The 18,644-nt window shown below is 43.0% G+C and overlaps 1 protein-coding gene across 4 annotated transcripts in view; it reads right to left on the bottom strand.

Annotated features, from left to right (window-relative positions):
* The window catches only part of TMEM87B (transmembrane protein 87B), a gene marked incomplete at its 5' end in the record, with an annotated part of 76,034 nt that overhangs the window by 34,632 nt on the left and 22,758 nt on the right, over positions 1 to 18,644 (bottom strand). For 3 of the 4 annotated variants that reach the window (XM_014590950.2, XM_014590951.2, XM_006156650.2), the window contains 6 exon segments: positions 1,743 to 1,846; positions 3,155 to 3,213; positions 3,298 to 3,406; positions 8,640 to 8,711; positions 10,969 to 11,062; positions 17,054 to 17,153. In XM_014590950.2, coding sequence (XP_014446436.1) covers positions 1,743 to 1,846; positions 3,155 to 3,213; positions 3,298 to 3,406; positions 8,640 to 8,711; positions 10,969 to 11,062; positions 17,054 to 17,153 — 538 coding nt within the window. 4 annotated transcript variants of the gene reach the window in all.

Genomic DNA, 18,644 nt, shown 5'->3' with positions numbered 1-18,644 from the left:
CACCGGGAGTGTGTGCATGCATGCCCAAGATCCTGAGAGGAGACTGAAGGAGAAGGGATTGTGGTGTGGTCATCCCCCTAGGGGGTGACTTCTCGCTTTCTGTCTCTCTATCTCTCTCTGTCTTTCTGGAGAGCACTCACGCCCTATAGCAAAAACCTCTCAAAAAAAAATTTCTTACAAATTAAAATAATAAAAACTTAACTATTTTATTTTCAAATTAGCTAATATTCTTGTGGGGAAAAAAAAAAAAAAGAACAACCTGTGAAACTGGAACTGTTGGTAAAAACATAAACAGATAAAATCTTTTTTAGAAGGCAATTCTGTAATATGTAACATTCAAGGAAGGAAACTGCTGTGTTTCTTTCCCCGTGTCAGGTTTATCTCCCTGCCCACCACTTTCTAGCTCAAATCCTAATGAAAGAGAAGTTGCTAATCTGACTGCTAAAAATAAAGATGATTCACTGAGCAACATTTACTAGGTGATAAGATCACATATCGTTCTGTCCAAATACTGATGATGGGGTATGGGTCAAAATAATCCTTCGGGGGCCAACTCCAGGGGCTGGTGGTTAAGGGAAGCGGACACCACATGGCCAGCTGCACAGTTGGTGCCCAGCCCTTGAACTTGAGGAACACGCGGTACACGTGCAGGTGTGCCCATAATCCCAAGAGGGTGGAGAAATGGAGAAGGGACTGTGGTGTGAATATGTTCCACAGGGGTGTACTTCTTCTGCCCCCTGAGTACACTCACTCTTTATCAAATTAACAAACAAAAAGACAACCTGTCTGGGAGGTTTCTGGGTAATATCTACCAAAGTAAAGATATATTTTGTCTTACATGACATGAATGTCCAACAGCATTCAGAAAGCATTGTTGATAACAGCAAACATTTTGAAACAAAATGTCTAATAATTGAGGACTGCTTATTATTTCAAAATGTCACAGAGCCACTAAAAATAGTGTAGATTCTTATATGATAACAGAAAGACACATTTTAAACAGGAAGGTACAGAACTGTGTGTGTATAATCTTTAAAAAGGTCATGAAAGATGCATATTATGAAAACATTATGCATGTTTTTCTAATTTTTTCATCAAAATAAATTCATACTTTAATTCCATTTTTAATTAATTATTTGAAGTGTCCTCATAGATACTCATTATTTTATCATTTTAAAATGGGAGAGGGAAAAACACATACTGATACATTGTGTCTCAATTTTTTTCCTAGAAGAACACACAAGAAACAACAGTTCTTTCCTTGGGGAAAAGGGACAGGCAAGGAAAGGTGAAACCTATCTTGACGCTCAGTCTAAGGTTCAATTTTCTGAACCTGATATCTGAGCCCTTTTCCATTTCAGTCCCACATCCTTTCCAGCTTTATCTCCTTCCAAGGTAAGTAGTGGTAACTAAACTGCAGGCCTCGCCAGCCTCCGAAGTAGGCCATGTCTTTCCCACTGGCCCAGGAAAGGTACATTCTTTCCCAGCTCAATCTCTCGCTGCCCCACCTCCGCAAGGGAGAACACAAACGCTGCCCTTCCATGGAGCCTACCTCAGCTCGCTTCTACCCCCGGGCTAGTCGTGTCTTTATCTCATGGTCTTATGTTTGTTATGTGCGCTTCCCTAGCTGACTACTCTTTAAAAGCAAGGCCTACTTCCCCATGGTTTCTAAAAACGCTTTTTGGTGACACTATCGTTGGTGATCAACGAATGCCGGCCAACATGATCTTCCTGTTGGGTACCTCTGATTATTTGCTGACGGTCTCCACAAAAACATTATCACGATAAGGATAACTGAAAAAAGGAAGCTCCAAAATGCATCTTCAACCCAGCGTTCCATCCAGTCCTATAAGAAGGACAATCCAAACATGAAAAGTTAATTTTCCGATAAACATTAGGTTTCTCATTCAAATAGCACATGATGACAAGTACTAATAATCTAATCAGTAAGTTTCTAAATAAACAAGCACATATTTTTTTCAAGAAACCTAAATCATTCAAATCTTCCTAAAGGACTTTCTAATGTTACAAATACTGCCCTCCATAAAACTTTGAGGTTAACAGATTTACTGAGTTATCAGAAAAGTCATGGTGTATTTTTACATAGAAAAACACATTATAGCTTTTTCCAATGAGCCAACAGAAAAAGAAAAATTGGGCACACACTGTATCCTTGCGGTTAAGGGAGCTGGATCTTAGACAGTCAACCGCATTTTAAATTCTAGCCTCAACGGCTTGAAAAATTCCCTTTTGAAGGCCAAGCCCATAGTGCAAAGGTCAGGCACTGTGCAGAGGTAGCTGGATCCCACAAGACTGACCACAGTTCAACTCCCAGCTTTAGCGGCTTGAAAAATATGCTGGACATGTGTGTGTGATCCCAAAGTCCCAACAGGATAGTGAAATGGAGGAATGGAGAAGGGACTACAGAATGCCCATACCCCACTGAGGCCAACTCTCTCCCTTTCTCTCTGGAGAGTACATAAGCCTTTGGTGATTAAAAAGAAAAAAATCTGAAATATATACTTAGAACTTCAAGTGGAAAACACTAAGGTTAGGAAAGGAGAAAAATTCAATTTCAGAGGGGTTCTCATTAAACTCTTCCTCCAAAAGCAGACAATCAGGATTTTCACAGGGCTCTTTACAACGGTCTATTCAGAACCGGAGACTAGCCCCAAAGTTCAAAAACCCCCAAAGGAAGATTTTCTATATTGTCAGTCTAAAAAGTGTAACTTCTGCCAACTAAAGAACTCATGGCAAAAACCTCTCAAATGTCCATACTTAGTACATCTTAAAAACACAGAAGACTCAAGACCTCCAGCCTCCTTCAATACAAAACCACCCCATTTCAAGGCATGCGTGAAGAAAAAGATTTCCTGTTTCTTTGAATTAACCACGTAGAGAATTCTTTTTCAAAATACATTAAAAAGTTGAGAAAAAGGACATGACAGAAAAGCAGATTTAGAAAAACTTTTCTATATTAATTTAAAGGAGGCAAACGTTTTTCTAATACTAGACAAAAGAGTTCCAAGTAAAGTCATGAAAGTCTATTACAATTACCTCTATTTACAAACACAAACTAAAGTCTTCAAAATTCCAGAAAATAAAATGCTGTAACTAAAAATGATAACTGTTTAAATAGAAAGGTTATACTTACTGATTGGCATTTTGCAATTCTAAATGTCTTAGTTGTCCACACCATGAACACTACAGAGGCTGAAATACACACACGAAGTCAACTTGGAAGGAACATACAATGCAAAAATAAATTATTATAAGGAGAAAAATGAAATAGCCTACCCAGCACGGCAAAGATCAGAGTATTTGTGAAGTGCCTGTATAATGAAAATTTCACTGTGTTCTTTCTCAGCCTTAGAGTCTTCATAGTTTGTGCCAAACTTATAAAAATGTGAAAAGAGTTAAGGAAAAACATTTTACATGGTAGAAATAGTTAAAAAAATAAAAAAGAAACAAAGAAGAAAGAAGACTCTTCTACTACATTCCAAAGTTAGTAATACAACTCTTAAAATTTGAAGTTAACGAACCCCCTTCCAGGAGCACACGTGTGGTGGCAGTGGGAGGGAGGTTCTTAATTTTGGCTATTTTCAGGAGCACAGGCCCAGGTAAAGGTCAACTGTCAAGTGTGTAGGAAAAGAGACCACCACTGACTCTTTGGTGATGCTGGGCCGTATGCTAGCCTTCTCCGCAACTAGAGAGAGGCCCACAAGCTTTGCTCATGAACCAAACACTGAAAATAACAGAGCTCAGCCAAAGAATAGAAGTGCTACGTTTTGCATCTATGCCTATTTTAAATGATGAATACTTCACTCTTCAAAAACGTCATTTTAGTACTATAACTGCTTTCCTAAAACTGCTTTTCAATCCTTCTAAATGACTAGCACGTTATGAAAGAAGATCAATTTCTGAAGTGACACCACCCAACCGATAAAGGCTGTCAGAACTTATTGCATAAACACACCAAGACAAAGGCTTTTTAAAAAGTCAGGATTAAACCAATTTCAGTGTTTAAAAGCCTATTCTTAATTAATAATTCAAAAGTGTGTGTTTTTATTTTTTTTAAGTCAAGGAATAAAAAGATCAAAAGCAAATCCAAAACTGCCTAAGTAACCCCCCCACTTACCTAGACATGGCTACATTTAGGTGATGTTTAAATCATTTCCCCCACTAAAGAAAAGTAGGAATGAAGCAAACCACCACCTTCGAAGTGGGGAACATGCTGCTGCAGCAGGAAAAGGATATCCACCAGCACAAGCCAGAGTCAAGGAGAGAGAGAGGGAGGCTGGCCAGGAGAACAAGATCAGAATCATTCGCCTGCAGCAAAACAGCAGAGAGAATACAGCAACACGCAGGAAAACACATGGCAGGGGCAGGAAAACCACGCCCTACATGAGAAAGGCTACGGCTTCCAGGGTATACTTGTCCTACTCCTAATTCTTGATGAATTCGCTAGAGAAAGTTCATTAAAATTAAAAGAAGCACGTTGTTATCCAAAGCACTTGACTCTACATGTATCTGTCCTGCTTCTTCTGCAATTCAGAATCATTTAGGAAATCCACTATCTTTTTTTTCATGAACAGAGAAAGCACACTCTTTATTTTAGTTATGAAATTTACTAACTTCCTAAGTTCAGTTTCAAGCAGAAATGGACAACAGATTACTTTTCTGCCATCACGAAACACTAGTCAAGATCATTTGAATTTCTGGATGTCTCCTATTTCTTTTCCAAGCTACAAATCTTAATAATTAAGCCAATTAAATTTTCTATCTCGTTTTTCTCATATCTCCGCCTCAACTGGGCTCATTACATATTGGGATGTACAAAGTCAAGGCTACACATTAAGTGTGATAAATTACCTTTATTCAAATCCAGAGGGAATTAGTGCCTTTACAGCTGCCTTTCTCTGGTGTTCTCTATTAAGCTGCATTAGTGACTGTTTCTTAATGAAGTACCTTGTGGATGGTTAAGAAGAAGAAATCTTCATGACACAATCATGCATTGCTTAATACCAGGGAGGGATACGTTCTGAGAAATGCATCGTTAGGTGGTTTTGCTGCACATCATCGCCCAGTGTACTTACACAGGCCTGGATGGTACATAGCCTCCTGCATACCTAAGCTACAAGGCAGGCCTACTGCTCCGCCACCATGTATGTGGTACATCTTTGACCAAAGCACTGCTTGGCAGTATAGGACCATACATATCATAGAGTACCAGGGGGAAAAAATCATACTTTTTTGTTTGTTTGGTTTATGCCATCGGGCACATGCACTCGCCAGAGAGAGAGAAAGTAAGAATTTGACCCCAGGGGAAATGGCAACACACCAATCCCTTCTCCATTCTCCTACTGGGATTATGGATATGCATGATTTTTAAGGCAACAGGTCCAGGGGGGCACCCATGGTTGGCCATGTGGGAATCCAGCACCTTAACTACTAAACTACTACACCACCTGCTTACCCCAATAGTACAATTTTTTTACAAAAATTTTTTAGGGAACCAGCAGTTAGCATAATGGCTGTGTCGCTGGACTCCCACGTAGTCGACCGCGGTTCGTGTCCCGGACCCGGTGGCTTAAAACTCACGCCGGGCGTGTGTGCGTGCGTGCCCAAGATCCCGAGAGGAGAATGGAGGAGAAGGGATTGCGGCGTGACCATCCCCCCTGGGGGGTGATTTCTCGCTTTCTGTCTCTATGTCTCTCTCTGTCTGTCTGGCGAGCGCACGCGCCCTACAGTGAAAATCTCTCAAAAAAAAAAATTTTTTTTAAAAGATTTATTTTCTTCTTATTATTTTTTAATTTGGTAGAGGGCATGTGTGCTCACCAGGCACTGGACTCCCACATGGCTGACTATAGTTCAAGTCCCAGACCTGGTGGCTTTCTTACTTTCCTTTTCTCTCTCTCTCTCTCTGTCTCTGATGAGTACAATTTTTTAAAAAGCATAATCTACAGTTCAATTAGTTGATCAAAGAACATGCGTCTTAACTTTTCAAAGGCTCCGAGCATACATAATTACAGAAATGAGACAATTCAAAACTGAACAGAGATCTTGATCTCATTTTCTAAATACACGACAGAAGACAAGACATTAACATCTGGGGAGAGTAACACTGAGGCCAACAACAGCTGGGTTCATTTCAGTCTCAACTCCTTGCTGCCCAGCCTTCTCCAGACAGGTAGGCCTCCCTCACAAGAGGTGGCTGCAGGGCTCAGCAGGACCATTAGCCCCTGGAGGTGTGTACTCAGCTGGAAGGCTGCTCACATGCAGAAGCAAAGAATGGACTTCACATTTCAAGGTAGAAAAACTCAAAACTACACTAGACTATACCACTCTCTGAGAAGACTGGTATTTTTACAAGCATATATACAGACTCAGTAAACTTGTATTCTGAATAGTAGCTCTGAATAGGATTTTTAAACAAGTTCAGTCAGAAACAACTCTAAATCTGGAACTAGTTCTTAACCAGGATCCTTAGATAACTGAGGGTCTGTGGATATAATTCAGGAGGTCTGAAGCTACCTGGCTGTATGCAGAAATTCCTTTTGTGGGGTATGTGTTTGTATCCTGTGAAGAGAGGCTCCACAGCTTTCATTAAATTTTCAAAGGCTTCTCTGCTCTTAGCGCTCAAACAAGATTAAGAACCACTGTCAGGCCCCACAGCCCACTGGTTAAGGGAGCAAGATCCCACAGGCCGGCCACAGTTCAAATTGTGGCCTCAGTGGCTTGAAAAACAAGCTCCGGTGCATGTATGCCTAATATCTTCACAGGATGGAGAAACAGAGGAAAAAGGATTGTGGTGTGACTACGCCCCCTAGGAGGTTGCTCTCCTTTCTCTCAGGCAGGTGTACACACTCTCTGGTGATTAATAAGAAGACTCATCACTGCTTCAGAAAATAAGATAATACACTTAATGTCTTTGTCTTTTTTAAAAAAAAAACTTGGAAGCACATCGATAATTCAAAAATTATCATTTTAAAGAATATTAAATCAGGATTAGAAAAGAACCCATGATGGACTCAGAAAAGCTTACGAACACTTGCCAGCACACCTGCAGAAGGGATACTTTCTTGTAAAGAAGAGACCCAAGTATAGTCAAGCCCTCAGACCCTTGTGAGACACACAGATGAGAAAATAGAAAGAAATACAAGAAAAACATTAAAGTGTAATGTTAAAGCAAAAAGGCGTAATTATTGAAGACAGTAAAAACAGTGGAGAAAAAAAGAACACAGAAATAAATTAAATCTCCCTAATAGTAAAGAGTTTTGAAGAAGACATAAATGTGGGAAAAATAGAAAAAATAATGTTCCAGGAAATGTGTAACTCTGCATTCTGTTCTCACCTGGTCATATTTTCTCTAGAATCCCTCCTACTACAAAGAGGTCAGATTAAAGGGCCACTACCTTGAGGAGAAGACAATGGGGATTTCTCAGTCTTGCCTTACATCACTGAATCCAAGAGGAGGGCATGTCCCCCGCCTCGAACTTTCCTGCTGCAAACTGCTTCCGTCCCTCGCCCGCCACCAACCTGCCCTCTGCCCCATTCAGACCTCTGGAATGTCCAAAGCGGGCTGCACCTTGCAAGGCCAGCTCTCTGCAGCACTGGTCACTGTCAACCACACTTCCTCTCCTCATCCATGCCAGTTTCCCAGTTCTTTCACCTCCTCTCCTCATCCATGCCAGTTTCCCAGTTTTCACCGTTCCTTCTTGTGTTTCCCCTGGCACATCACCGTCACCTGTCCCCTCCTCTCCTCGCTGGTCTGCACGTTCTCCTTGCATCACTCTATCACTCTATGGCTGCAGCCTTCTCCCACAGAGAAGACCTCCGATCCTAGGTTCTACCCTCTCACAAACCCAGGCTGCAATTTCTGACTCTTGACGTTAATGCCCTGGACAGCTCAAACCTCGGCCTTCACCGCTCCTCTGCCTGACCGCTTTGAGGATGGCAACACTGTCCCAGCTATCCCGATGAGACACCTACACCTCTTTGGAACCTTCTTTCCCTTCACTGGCCACCAACATCTTGCAAGAAAATCACATAAACCCTTTTCCCCCTTCCCCCACCCTATTTCTGATGCTGGCCATCTCTTCTTGGACCACTGTGCAAGACTCCTTACTGGGCTTCCTGCCTCCAGTCTCCCTTTCCCAAGTCATCTTCCTACGTCATCCTTGAGCCCCTAAGAGGGTTCCTTGCTACTCACCTGCACAGCTTCCACTTCTCCTCACTTTCTGCCTTCAGAGGGGACTCTGAACTCATGAGCACGTCATTCCATCCTGCCCTTCTGGCCCCATCTGCCCTGACTTTCCATACACGCTCACCTGCAGGCCAGCTGCCCTGGGCCATTCTGCCTCTGTCTCCCTGTATGTTCACGCTTCCAACTACTTGTTCCCCTCAATTGTTCTCAGAAAGCCTTTCCATCAACTCTTTTCCTAGTAAACCCCTATCTGTCTTCCCATTCTCAACTTGAGTGCTGCTGTCTCTGTTACAGCCCTCGCTTGGGTAGCTGTCACTTTTTTACCTTCAACTAAACTCCTAAAATGAAGTAACAATATATTTCTATCATTAGTATGAATTAAAAGTAATTTGATTTTATTGCTATAATCGTGGAAGGACACAGTAAAGGATATGAACCATACAAAAATGGAGTCAATAACTGCTAAAACAATATCACCACAAACAACAGCTAAATGATTGGAACCCTGAAAGATAAAAATAGGGGAGAAAACCTGAATGTAAAAGTTTCATCACATTATGGCAATCACCTGATGAAGGAAAATAACATAGCTTATGTCATCACTTTGCAAAGCCACGGGAAAGATTTTCTTTCCTAAAGCAATCGTGTTTAAGTACATGGAAATGACCTTGACAGTAGGGTACAACTGTGTTATGGGATGGCAAATAAACAGCATCATGACCCCAAACCTGCTTAAGCCAACCATTTCAGTCCCTCCTCTAGCCACACCAAACCCAGAGCCAGGCCTTCTGAGACATGGACTCCTGACCTTTCCTGCTCAAGTGAAGTGACACACAGAAAAGTAAAACACAGAGGGAACGGTATGGAAGGGGAGACGCAAACCATGGATCAGACATTTACACTGACTCATCATATTTAAAACAGTCACGATCTAAGATGCTACGTAAAATTTTCAAGAAATACCACAAATATGCTATATTTAAATGTAGGATATTTGTTTTTACTATTTTCTTTCTAGAAAAAATTATTTCCTACAAGCTATAAATATAAATGCAGAGATCTTCCTGAGTATGTAAAGGTACAATGAGTAAAACAGCAGGCAGAGTACCTAACGTGGAGAGCAGATGTTATCAAAGACAACGGATGCTCTGCAGACCTCTTACAGTGTCCACGTGCCAGAGTGAACTGCGGCCTCCCACCACTGCCCAGCCCTCTCACCAGAGGAGGTTGTGTAGTGTCATAAAAAAAAGACAACGGCAAGAAGAATGAGACTTTTTAAGATTACTGAACAAAGAGGCCAGCAGATGGCATGGTGGTTAAGGTGCTGGACACTCCCACATGGCTGACCATGCTTCGAGTCCCGGACCTGGTGGCTTGCTTTCTCATTTTCCTTCTCTCTCTCTGTCTCTGTCTCTCTGGTCAAATAAAAATAAATGAATGATGGGGTCGGCAGGTGGTATGGTAATTAAAGGCACTGGACTCCCACATGGTTGACCACGGTTCAAGTCCTGGGCCTGGCAGCTTGCTTTCTCACAACTCCTTCCCCCCCCTCCCCCCCTCCCTCTCTCTCTCTCTCTCTCTCTCTCTCTCTTACTCTCATTCTCACTCTGTCCCTCTCTGGTCAAATTAAAATAAATAAAGTAAAATAAAATAAAATTTAAAAAAATAAAACATATGAATGAATAAATAAAATTTAAAAATAAATAATTGTTTAAAAAAAGATTACTAAACAAATCTCCAACTGTAAGGGTCAGGTCAAACTATGCCAAGTAAACTTATATATGGCAACATATAGATTAACGACAGTGATTTGAATTCTGAAATTAATCTGAAAGATATTTTGGGTAGAATGACAAGGTTCTTTGAATCAGGTAAGATATATTACTTGGGGCTGGCAGGTGGCGTGGTGGTTAAGGGTGCTGGAATCCAACATGGTCAACAACAGTTAGAGTCCCAGATCTGGTGACAACAGTTAGAGTCCCGGATCTGGTGGTTTGCTTTCTCACTTTCCCTCCCTCTCTTTCTCTCTCCATCTCTCACTCTACCCCTCTCTGATAAAATTAAAATACATAAATAAATAAAGTTAAATAAAATAATTCTTTTAATAATTCTTTAAAAAAAGATATATTTCTTACTCAGTCTTCAACTCCATATTAAGAAAAATGCAGAGCTAGCAACTAAGGGTCTTCACAGAAATAAATGGAGTACTCTAGAGCCAAGTACTGCTGCTCACACTGTCGGGGTCATCTTCCTCTGAGCACTGTCCCCTCCTGGTTCTTCCAATGATGGGGTCTACTGGAGCCCCAAAATAGTGAGTCCAACAGAATCAGAGAAAACTTAAAACCAGTAAAAACTTTAAAAAGTGATGAAATATAATGTATATAATACCCAAAAGATGTAATTACATCTCTGTTCACCGGATACATTTTTAAATTCCGGCTCAAGGAAGCTATGAGAGTGTACAAACCCCAGAATGATGAAGACAGATGCTCTTCGTAAAGAACAACCCGAACATCTCTGAGCCGATCTTGTTTCTGGGTTAACAGTGAGTAGTCAAGGGTATCACTTTAAGAAGTACTCTGCCTACATTGCCTTTTCCTTTTAGGCAGTATAAAAAAGGGAAACATGCCTAGGAAAAAGGCTCAACTTGGACGTTTCCATGTATTTCTAGCTTTAAAAACTCATCTCAGGAAATACAAAGCAAAGTCACATTTCACAGCAAAAACAGAAAGGGGTGGTAGTGTACGATGGGTCGTTTTTACCCCAATGACTCTCATCACGCCTTCGACCGCTGCGAAGATAAGGTAAAGAAGTCCCAATCCAATCACCCGGTGCATGACTGTTCCTAAACGAGGCCTGGAATGAGGAAGGAAAAACAGAAAAAAAGAGAAGGATGAGTAAGCAAAATGCATCTGAATCCAATAACTGGTACCATTCCAATACCAGAGAAGTCACTACCAAATCACTCTGCTTCTGCCCGTCAGGGTAAACTAGTATATTCCCTGAGAACACAAATAGAAACGGGTCTGGGGGAGACGCGTCTCGTTCTTTAGGACTTGCTGCTGTATCAATGCCCAGGAAGCAAGATTTCAAGTTCACAAAGGCCAGAAGAGTTTGTGCTGAAATACAAGCAATAGAATTAACGTAACACAGGTCCTATACATTTCTATAGGACGGAAGAGTGGGTTGATGACATCTGGGAAGGCAAGTCCTGTCTTCTAAAGTGCCATTGGCAGAGACTGTAACTTAATTATTTCAGTACATTAACTACAAATGTTCCTGAGACACATCCTGTAAGAGAGAACCCACTGGTCATACAGTGGGCAGAGAAAGAGCAGATTATTAGGAGATGGAACTCCATTATCTCCACTCTGACCACTGTCTCTCGATACCTAGAGCAGGAGCACTAGCAGAATGTAGTTTTCAGTCTTTAAACTGAAGGGGGCTAAAATTACATTTTTGGTTCTCTTAAAATATGACTTGAAAAACTGCAAAGATGGAAAAAATGCAAAGATGGTGACTTTTCTATTTAGCTATCTGAAAACAGAAATTTCATGACATCTGTAAATCAGACTCTATTGCACATACACTTTAGTATATTCAAAATCCTACCCTCAGAGTAATTAAAAGAAAAAACTGGTTTCAAAAAGATATTTTCAAATCATTCTAAGAGAAAAATCTAAAATTAAACAGATGCCCCAGCTCATATTGAAGACTACCAACCTAACTGAGTTCACCTATATTTTAATTCACTATTACTAGCTAACTAGAACCCTCAAATAGCCAGAATTGCTACTGCTCTTACTTCACAAGAACTGAACAGAACAAGGCAGTAGTGAGGGGATTCATCCAAAGAGCTATGCCTGCATCAGCTTACTTCCCTATTCCCTTCACAGAAACACCACTGAGGCCACTGGCACCTGATGTTCATAACCGGAACTGAAGGTACTGCAAGGTTCCTAGAGACGGTTCTGCGCTCTGTCCAGTGTACTAAGACCACAAAAAGCATCTGAGAAGGGATGATCTCAATGAAAGTCCTGTGGAAAAAAAAGGTTTCCTTGCCAAAATTCTGCTAACTACACCAATCCTGACCTCACGGCATGAACGCATGTGTTCAATCACATTTACTGAGTGTGTACCACATGCTGGGACGGCACCAGGGCCTGGCTGAGGTCAAGGCTGCAAAATAGGCAAAGCTCCTCCTCCATGGGACTCACATCCAAGATGGAGCAGGGAGGTCGGACAGAAAATACTGTTGGGTTATTGGAAAAGTGATGGCGTATTTTTAAATATTTTGCTATGCCAATAAAATGTACATCAAGTGGCATTATAAAAAGGATAAGGGGGGCCAGCAGGTGGCGTGGAGATGAAGGTAGCTAGATCCTAGCTGGCTGACCATGTGGTTCAAGTCCTACACCTGGCAGCTTGAAAAACATGCCAGGTGCATATGTGTGCATGCCCAAAGTCCTGAGAGGAGAATAGAGGAGTAGAAATTGTGGTGTGGCCATCCTCCTGGAGGGTGATTTCTCACTTTTCCTTTCTCCTGTCTGTCTGCCTGTCTGTCTCTGGTGAATGCATGTACCCTATAGCAAATGTTAAAAAAAAAAAAAAAGGATAGGGGTGATAGTCTGTACTGTTAGGAATCACCTCCATGGGAGATGACAGTGGAGCAGAAACCCTGAAGAGAACAAATAAATTGTGCCCAAGACTGTGGGAAGAAGCCTGCATGCAAAGGCCTTTACTGCAGTGTGAGGCAGCACCTGTTGTCTTTAAGGCACAGAAACAAGAAAGCCAGCAGGACAGAGCAGTGTGTTCAAACGGCAGAGTGACAGGAGGTATAAGGTCAGGGAAATAGCTGGCACCACCGAGAATATAGTTCATTAAAATATGCAGCAAAGTAACGAGGTCTGCGTCCTATCTTGGAAGGATCATCTCGGCTGCTGCTGTATTACAAAAAAGCTGACAAAGGCCAAAGCAAGGAGACTAGTTACCCTACTGAAGTGGCCCAGGCAAGGGAAGAGGGTGGCTTGAGTGGAGTGGTACGTATGGAGTGCTCTGAAGTGTTCTTTAGTGGAGCCACTGAACTGGTTGAGAAGGCCACAGTGTGCAGGTCTCAGAGCAGAGGTCTGAGGCTTGGGCTGGGCACTCCAATGCTGAGCTCAGAGTATGAAAAGCATCCAGAAGAAGGGACTGAGGAATAGGAGCCAGTGATGTGAGAGAGAAACACCACAAACTCCTAGAAATGCAATAAAGCAGGGCTCCACAACAAGCTGCTGACTGGTACCTGGACAGGGGTTGAGCAATGGAAAGATGTGGAAGGGGAGGCTCAGGTGACCTTGACAAGGACAGTCCCAATGGATACCGGGGACAAAACCTCAACAGGGTTATGTTCCAGAGACGGAGGGCGGTCACGTGGCAAGTGCAGACAACTCAGTGTGAGAAGTCATGCTGCCCAGGTGGAGAGGGATGAGGGAGAAGTAAGAGGTCAGTCAGGGGTCAAGAGGGTTCTGTCTCTGAAACAGCAGAAACAGCAGCACGCTGATGGGAGTGACCAGAGGCGAACCCTGATGATGCAAGAGGAAACGGAAGTGACCGCTGGAGCACATCCTGTGACAGACGAGGGGACTCAAGGCCAGAGACAGTCTGTGGCTAGCAAGAGGAGGACAGCACTGCATGTGGCCAGCCATGAGGAGTGCAGCAGGCTCCAAGGCAGGCACGTGGCGGATCCCTTCTGAGGGTGTCTATTCCTCAGTGTAAACAGGATGAAGTGCCGCCAAGAGGGTGGCCGGAGGATAGAGAAGGGTAAGACATTCTTCTACAGAGACAGAGAACACAAGCTAGCGGGGAACATGGCAGAGCTGCCAACAGCTCAAAGGACACACCTGATGTTCGGGGTCATGGAAAGGAAGTGAACCTGTATAGTGTGGTCTTGTGTCAGGCTCAGGCAAAGACCCTGCTCAGGTGAGAGTCTGGAGCAGAGGAAAGCTGAGTTTCTCAAGGCTGACGTTTGTTAAGAAGGCTGAAACAATAAAGGCAGGGAGCTTGAGGTGTCAGTGTCCTGCTGGACCATAGCACCTAAGTGAAAGGAAGGAGGTGAGGCCATGAGATGGGGAGGGACAGACAGGGAAGGTGCTAGGGTCAAAGGGCTAGAGGCCACACCAGGGCCCCACTGCAGCTGATGTACTGGGTCATCAGAAAAGTCATGATGTACTTTTCTATGCAAAAATATATCATGACTTAAGAGTAAACAGGAAACAGAGGAGGTGACAGTTGAAAACTGACCACCTGGGGCCTGTAGGTGACATAGTGGTTAAGACGCTAGACTCCCACATGGCTGACCACGGTTCAGGTCCTGAACCTGGTGGCTCACTCTTCTCACACTCACTCTCTCATGAGTGCATGTGTCTACAGCAAATTTAAAAAAAAAAAAGTTAGGGGCCAGCAGTTGGCATAATGGCTATGTCGCTGGACTCCCATGTAGTCGACCATGGTTCGAGTCCCGGACCCGGTGGCTTAAACTCACACTGGGCACCAGGTGCGTGCCCAAGATCCCAAGAGGAGAATGGAGGAGAAGGGACTGCAGCATGGCCATCCCCCCTGGGGGGGGTGATTTCTCACTTTCTGTCTCTCTGTCTCTGTCTGTCTGGCGAGCGCACACGCCCTATAGCAAAAACCTCTCAAAAAAAAATAGTTAAATAATAAAGAAAATGTCTTTTAAAAAATTGCTTAAAATTAAGATTACAAAGAGGGTCCAGTTACACACAATGACACAACCTAGAAAATAACCAAGGCACCCAGCAGCTGAGATGGGGGGAGGGCAAGAGTGGGACAGGTGAGGAATAAGATCCCATCACTTGAAGGATCATCCACATGGTCACCCAAACCCAAGGGCACCCTGACAGAAGAAGTGCTGAGTAGATGGACAGTACAGCAAGTGCTCACACAGTTAAGAGAAAAGGGGATAAATTTGGATGTTTGCAGGTGTCTGCAATAAGATGCAGCAGGTTATCCTGTCTGAAGGCTTGAGCTATAGGAATCAGAAGGTTTTAGAGAAGAACAATGGTCTGAAACAAGCAATGAGGGTAAGGAGGACAAGTTCTCCCACTTTCTTACCCAGTGATTCACAGGTACGAGAGAGAAAAGACAAGTAGGGTCCTCAGCGGACAGAGGGTTTCAGACAGAAGTTTAGCTGACTTGACAACACTCTCTGACAACACTCCACAGAACCATAGAGGCTTAACTATACTATCTTGAAACCAGAAAATGGCTTGAACTTCAAGAATCATTTTAGGGACCAGCAGTTAGCGAAATAGCTATGTCGCTGAACTCCCATGTAGCCAACCGCAGTTTGAGTCCCGGACCCAGTGGCTTAAACTCACATTGGATGCGTGTGCGTGCATGCCCAAGATCCTGAGAGGAGAATGGAGAAGGGACTGTGGTGTGGCCATCCCCTCTAGGGGGAGTGATTTCTCGCTTTCTATCTCTTTGTCTTTCTGGCGAGCGCATGTGCCCTATAGCAAAAACCTCTCCAAAAAAAAAAAAATAATAATCATTTTAGATTTTTTCCATCATCCTTACAGTTGATTATTTATTAATTGAACTATAAAAAGTTACTGGAATTTGGGCCACGTGGTGATGCAGTGGTAACGCAGATGGACCCACATGAGAGAGGTCCGGAGTTTGCCTCCCTGGGCCTCCCTGTATATACAGGGCAGGTGCACGCCCGTGATCCAGGCTGGCTGAGGCTGGGAGAGGGTCATCGTGGTGTGAAGACTCTGTCGGGGGGACTGCCTGTCTCTGTGTGTCTTTCTCACACGAGAAATAAATAATCTTTGAAAAAGAAAAATGATTAGAATTCAAATTCAGGCTCTTTATTTGAAGATAATATAAAGTACCTACTACCTGAAAACCTTTTTTATTTTTTAAGAATTATTGAATTTTGAAAAGGCATCTCTGAACCTGCCAAGTAGGTACCATGAGCTCTCCCAAACTGAAAAAATTTGTGGACAAGAAGTTATCATTGAAATCAAATGGTGGCAACCATGTCCAAGGAATACTGTGGAAATTTGATCCATTTATGAATCTTGTGATAGATGAACGTGTGGACATGGCAACTAGTGGGCAACAGAACAATCCTGGAATGGTGGTAATACGAGGATATAGTATCATCATATTAGAGGCCTTGGAATAGGGGAATGGGTATAAATAATGGCTGTTCGACAGAAAAATCCATGCCCTCTCATCAACGGGTCCGTTTTATGATGATGTAAAAATCACGTCATGTATATTTTCATAACAAACTTTTGTTAATAAAAGAAAATTATTTAATTTTATTTACCATTATTTTAAAATTTGCTACAAGGCATGCATGCTCACCAGAGAAGACAGAGACAGAGAGGGTGAATGAGTAAGAAAGCAAGCTGGAAGGACCGGGTCTCGAATGATGGTCTGCATGTAGGAGCATGAAAATCTTTTTAAAACATGTTCTTGGGCCAGTCAGTAGCCTGATGATTAAAGTAACTGAATCCCATGTGCATGTGATTGGAGTCCTACCCCTGGCTTGACAAACACACCAGGCATGTGTGCATGCATGTTCAAAATCCCAAAAGGAAGGAGAAATGGAGAAGGGATTACAGCATGACCATGCTCCACTGGGGGGTATTTTCTTGCTTTCTCTCTCTGGTAAGCACATACAAATCAAACAAATAAACAAAAACACACTTTTATAGGTTTTTCTGTAACGGATCCATATTATACTGAGACGTTTCTAGTTTCACAAAGGTCCTGGTGTGGATGGAATGAACCACTCTACGGAGACTCATTATCTTTCGACATCCCAGTACTTACTTCACGATGCCATAGCCCAAGCTCACGATGATCACAAGGAGGCGAGCCAACGTCCTCTTAATGGCAGATATCAACTCCGCAAATATCAATAAACCTTGGGCTGGGGAGATAATGAAGAAAATGATTCTCTCTGTGCACATCTGGAGGCTGCCAACCAGGATGCTGAACATGCACCGCATACGGTATTCTGACCTCAGATGAACCAACCATTCAGAAATCATTAACGACTTAAATTTGATTAAAAGTCATCTAATCCAGCCGTATTTGAAAACCCCATTGAAGGAGAATTTACTACCTCTTGAAGAATTCACTTCCTATCTGATCAGATCCACTGGGCAGTTTTCTTGTACTGACCTGAATCCTGTCCTCTGTTCTACCCTTTGGGGCCACAGAGAAACCCTTTCTGTAAATATCTGAAAACCATAATGTCCTTTAGAGTTCTTTTCTCCACAATTCCCTCATCAGGTCTTCATTTAGAATGTGTTCATGAAACTCCTACCATGTGGCTGTAACAGTAAGCCACCCTGATCCCTGCCTTCATGGAGCCTGTGCTTTGCTTAGTACGAGAAAATAGAACTCGGCGTTGTCGGTACTAGAGGCAACCCGGTGTCCTTGGGAATCGCTTGGGGAGGTAGAAGTGGGTCCAAAAGCTCAAAGGTGACAGTTACATAGAGACTCGAAGGCTGAAGAAAAGTATTTAGGGGAAGGAAACGGCAGAACACACAACGACACACATAAAGGCACGGAGGAGAAAAGACTAAAAGCAAAGCGGATTCCAGGTAAAAGTCTGGGAGAGAGTGCAATGGCTGATGTCAAGAAAAGGCAAGTACACAGGCTGGGACCAGTCATGTGGGGTTTGGGGACCCTGTTAAGGAGTCTGGATTCAATTCTAAGGGCAATGGGAGGCTAACATTAGTAAACAAGGAATAAAGAGGGATTCATAAATTACATCCAGGTTTCCCTTCCAAGACCTAGTGCATCTGACAAAGAACCTGGATTTCCCTGAAGATGGCAGAGGGCTTCTCATCTCTTCTCGCACCTCAGGCTTTTCTTCTTCCAAATTTGCTCTACTGTTCACCTTCTATCCAGACAGCAGATCACCACTATTAACTACAAAGGGGTGAAGTGTTTTCTCTAACATTTAAGAATGCTTCACTCAGGGGGACAGCAGGTGGTATGGTGGTTGCAGCGCTGGACTCCCACAGGGCCGACTATGGTTTGTGTCCCGAACCTGGTGGCTTGCTTTCTCACTCTCCCTTTCTCTGTCTGCCTCTCCCTGGTCAAATTAAAAAGGAATAATAAAGGGACCAGCAGTTGGCATAGTGGCTGTGTCGCTGGACTCCCATGTAGTTGACCGTGGGGACCGTGGTGTGAGTCCCGGACCCAGTGGCTTGAACTCACGGCAGATGTGTGTGTGTGTGTGTGTGTGTGTGTGTGTGTGTGCATTTGCCCAAGATCCCAAGAGAAGAATGGAGGAGAAAGGATTGCAGTGTGGCCATCCCCCCAGGGAGTGATTTCTCACTTTCTGCCTCTCAGTCTCTGTTTCTGGTGAGCACCCGCCCTATAGCAAAAATCTCTCAAAAAAAAAAGG

The sequence above is a fragment of the Tupaia chinensis genome, unplaced genomic scaffold, assembly GCF_000334495.1.
Source record: "Tupaia chinensis unplaced genomic scaffold, TupChi_1.0 Scaffold000511_1, whole genome shotgun sequence".
Taxonomy (NCBI): domain Eukaryota; kingdom Metazoa; phylum Chordata; class Mammalia; order Scandentia; family Tupaiidae; genus Tupaia; species Tupaia belangeri.
Note: the sequence above shows the minus strand (reverse complement) of the source record. Positions and strands in the feature narration are given on the sequence as shown.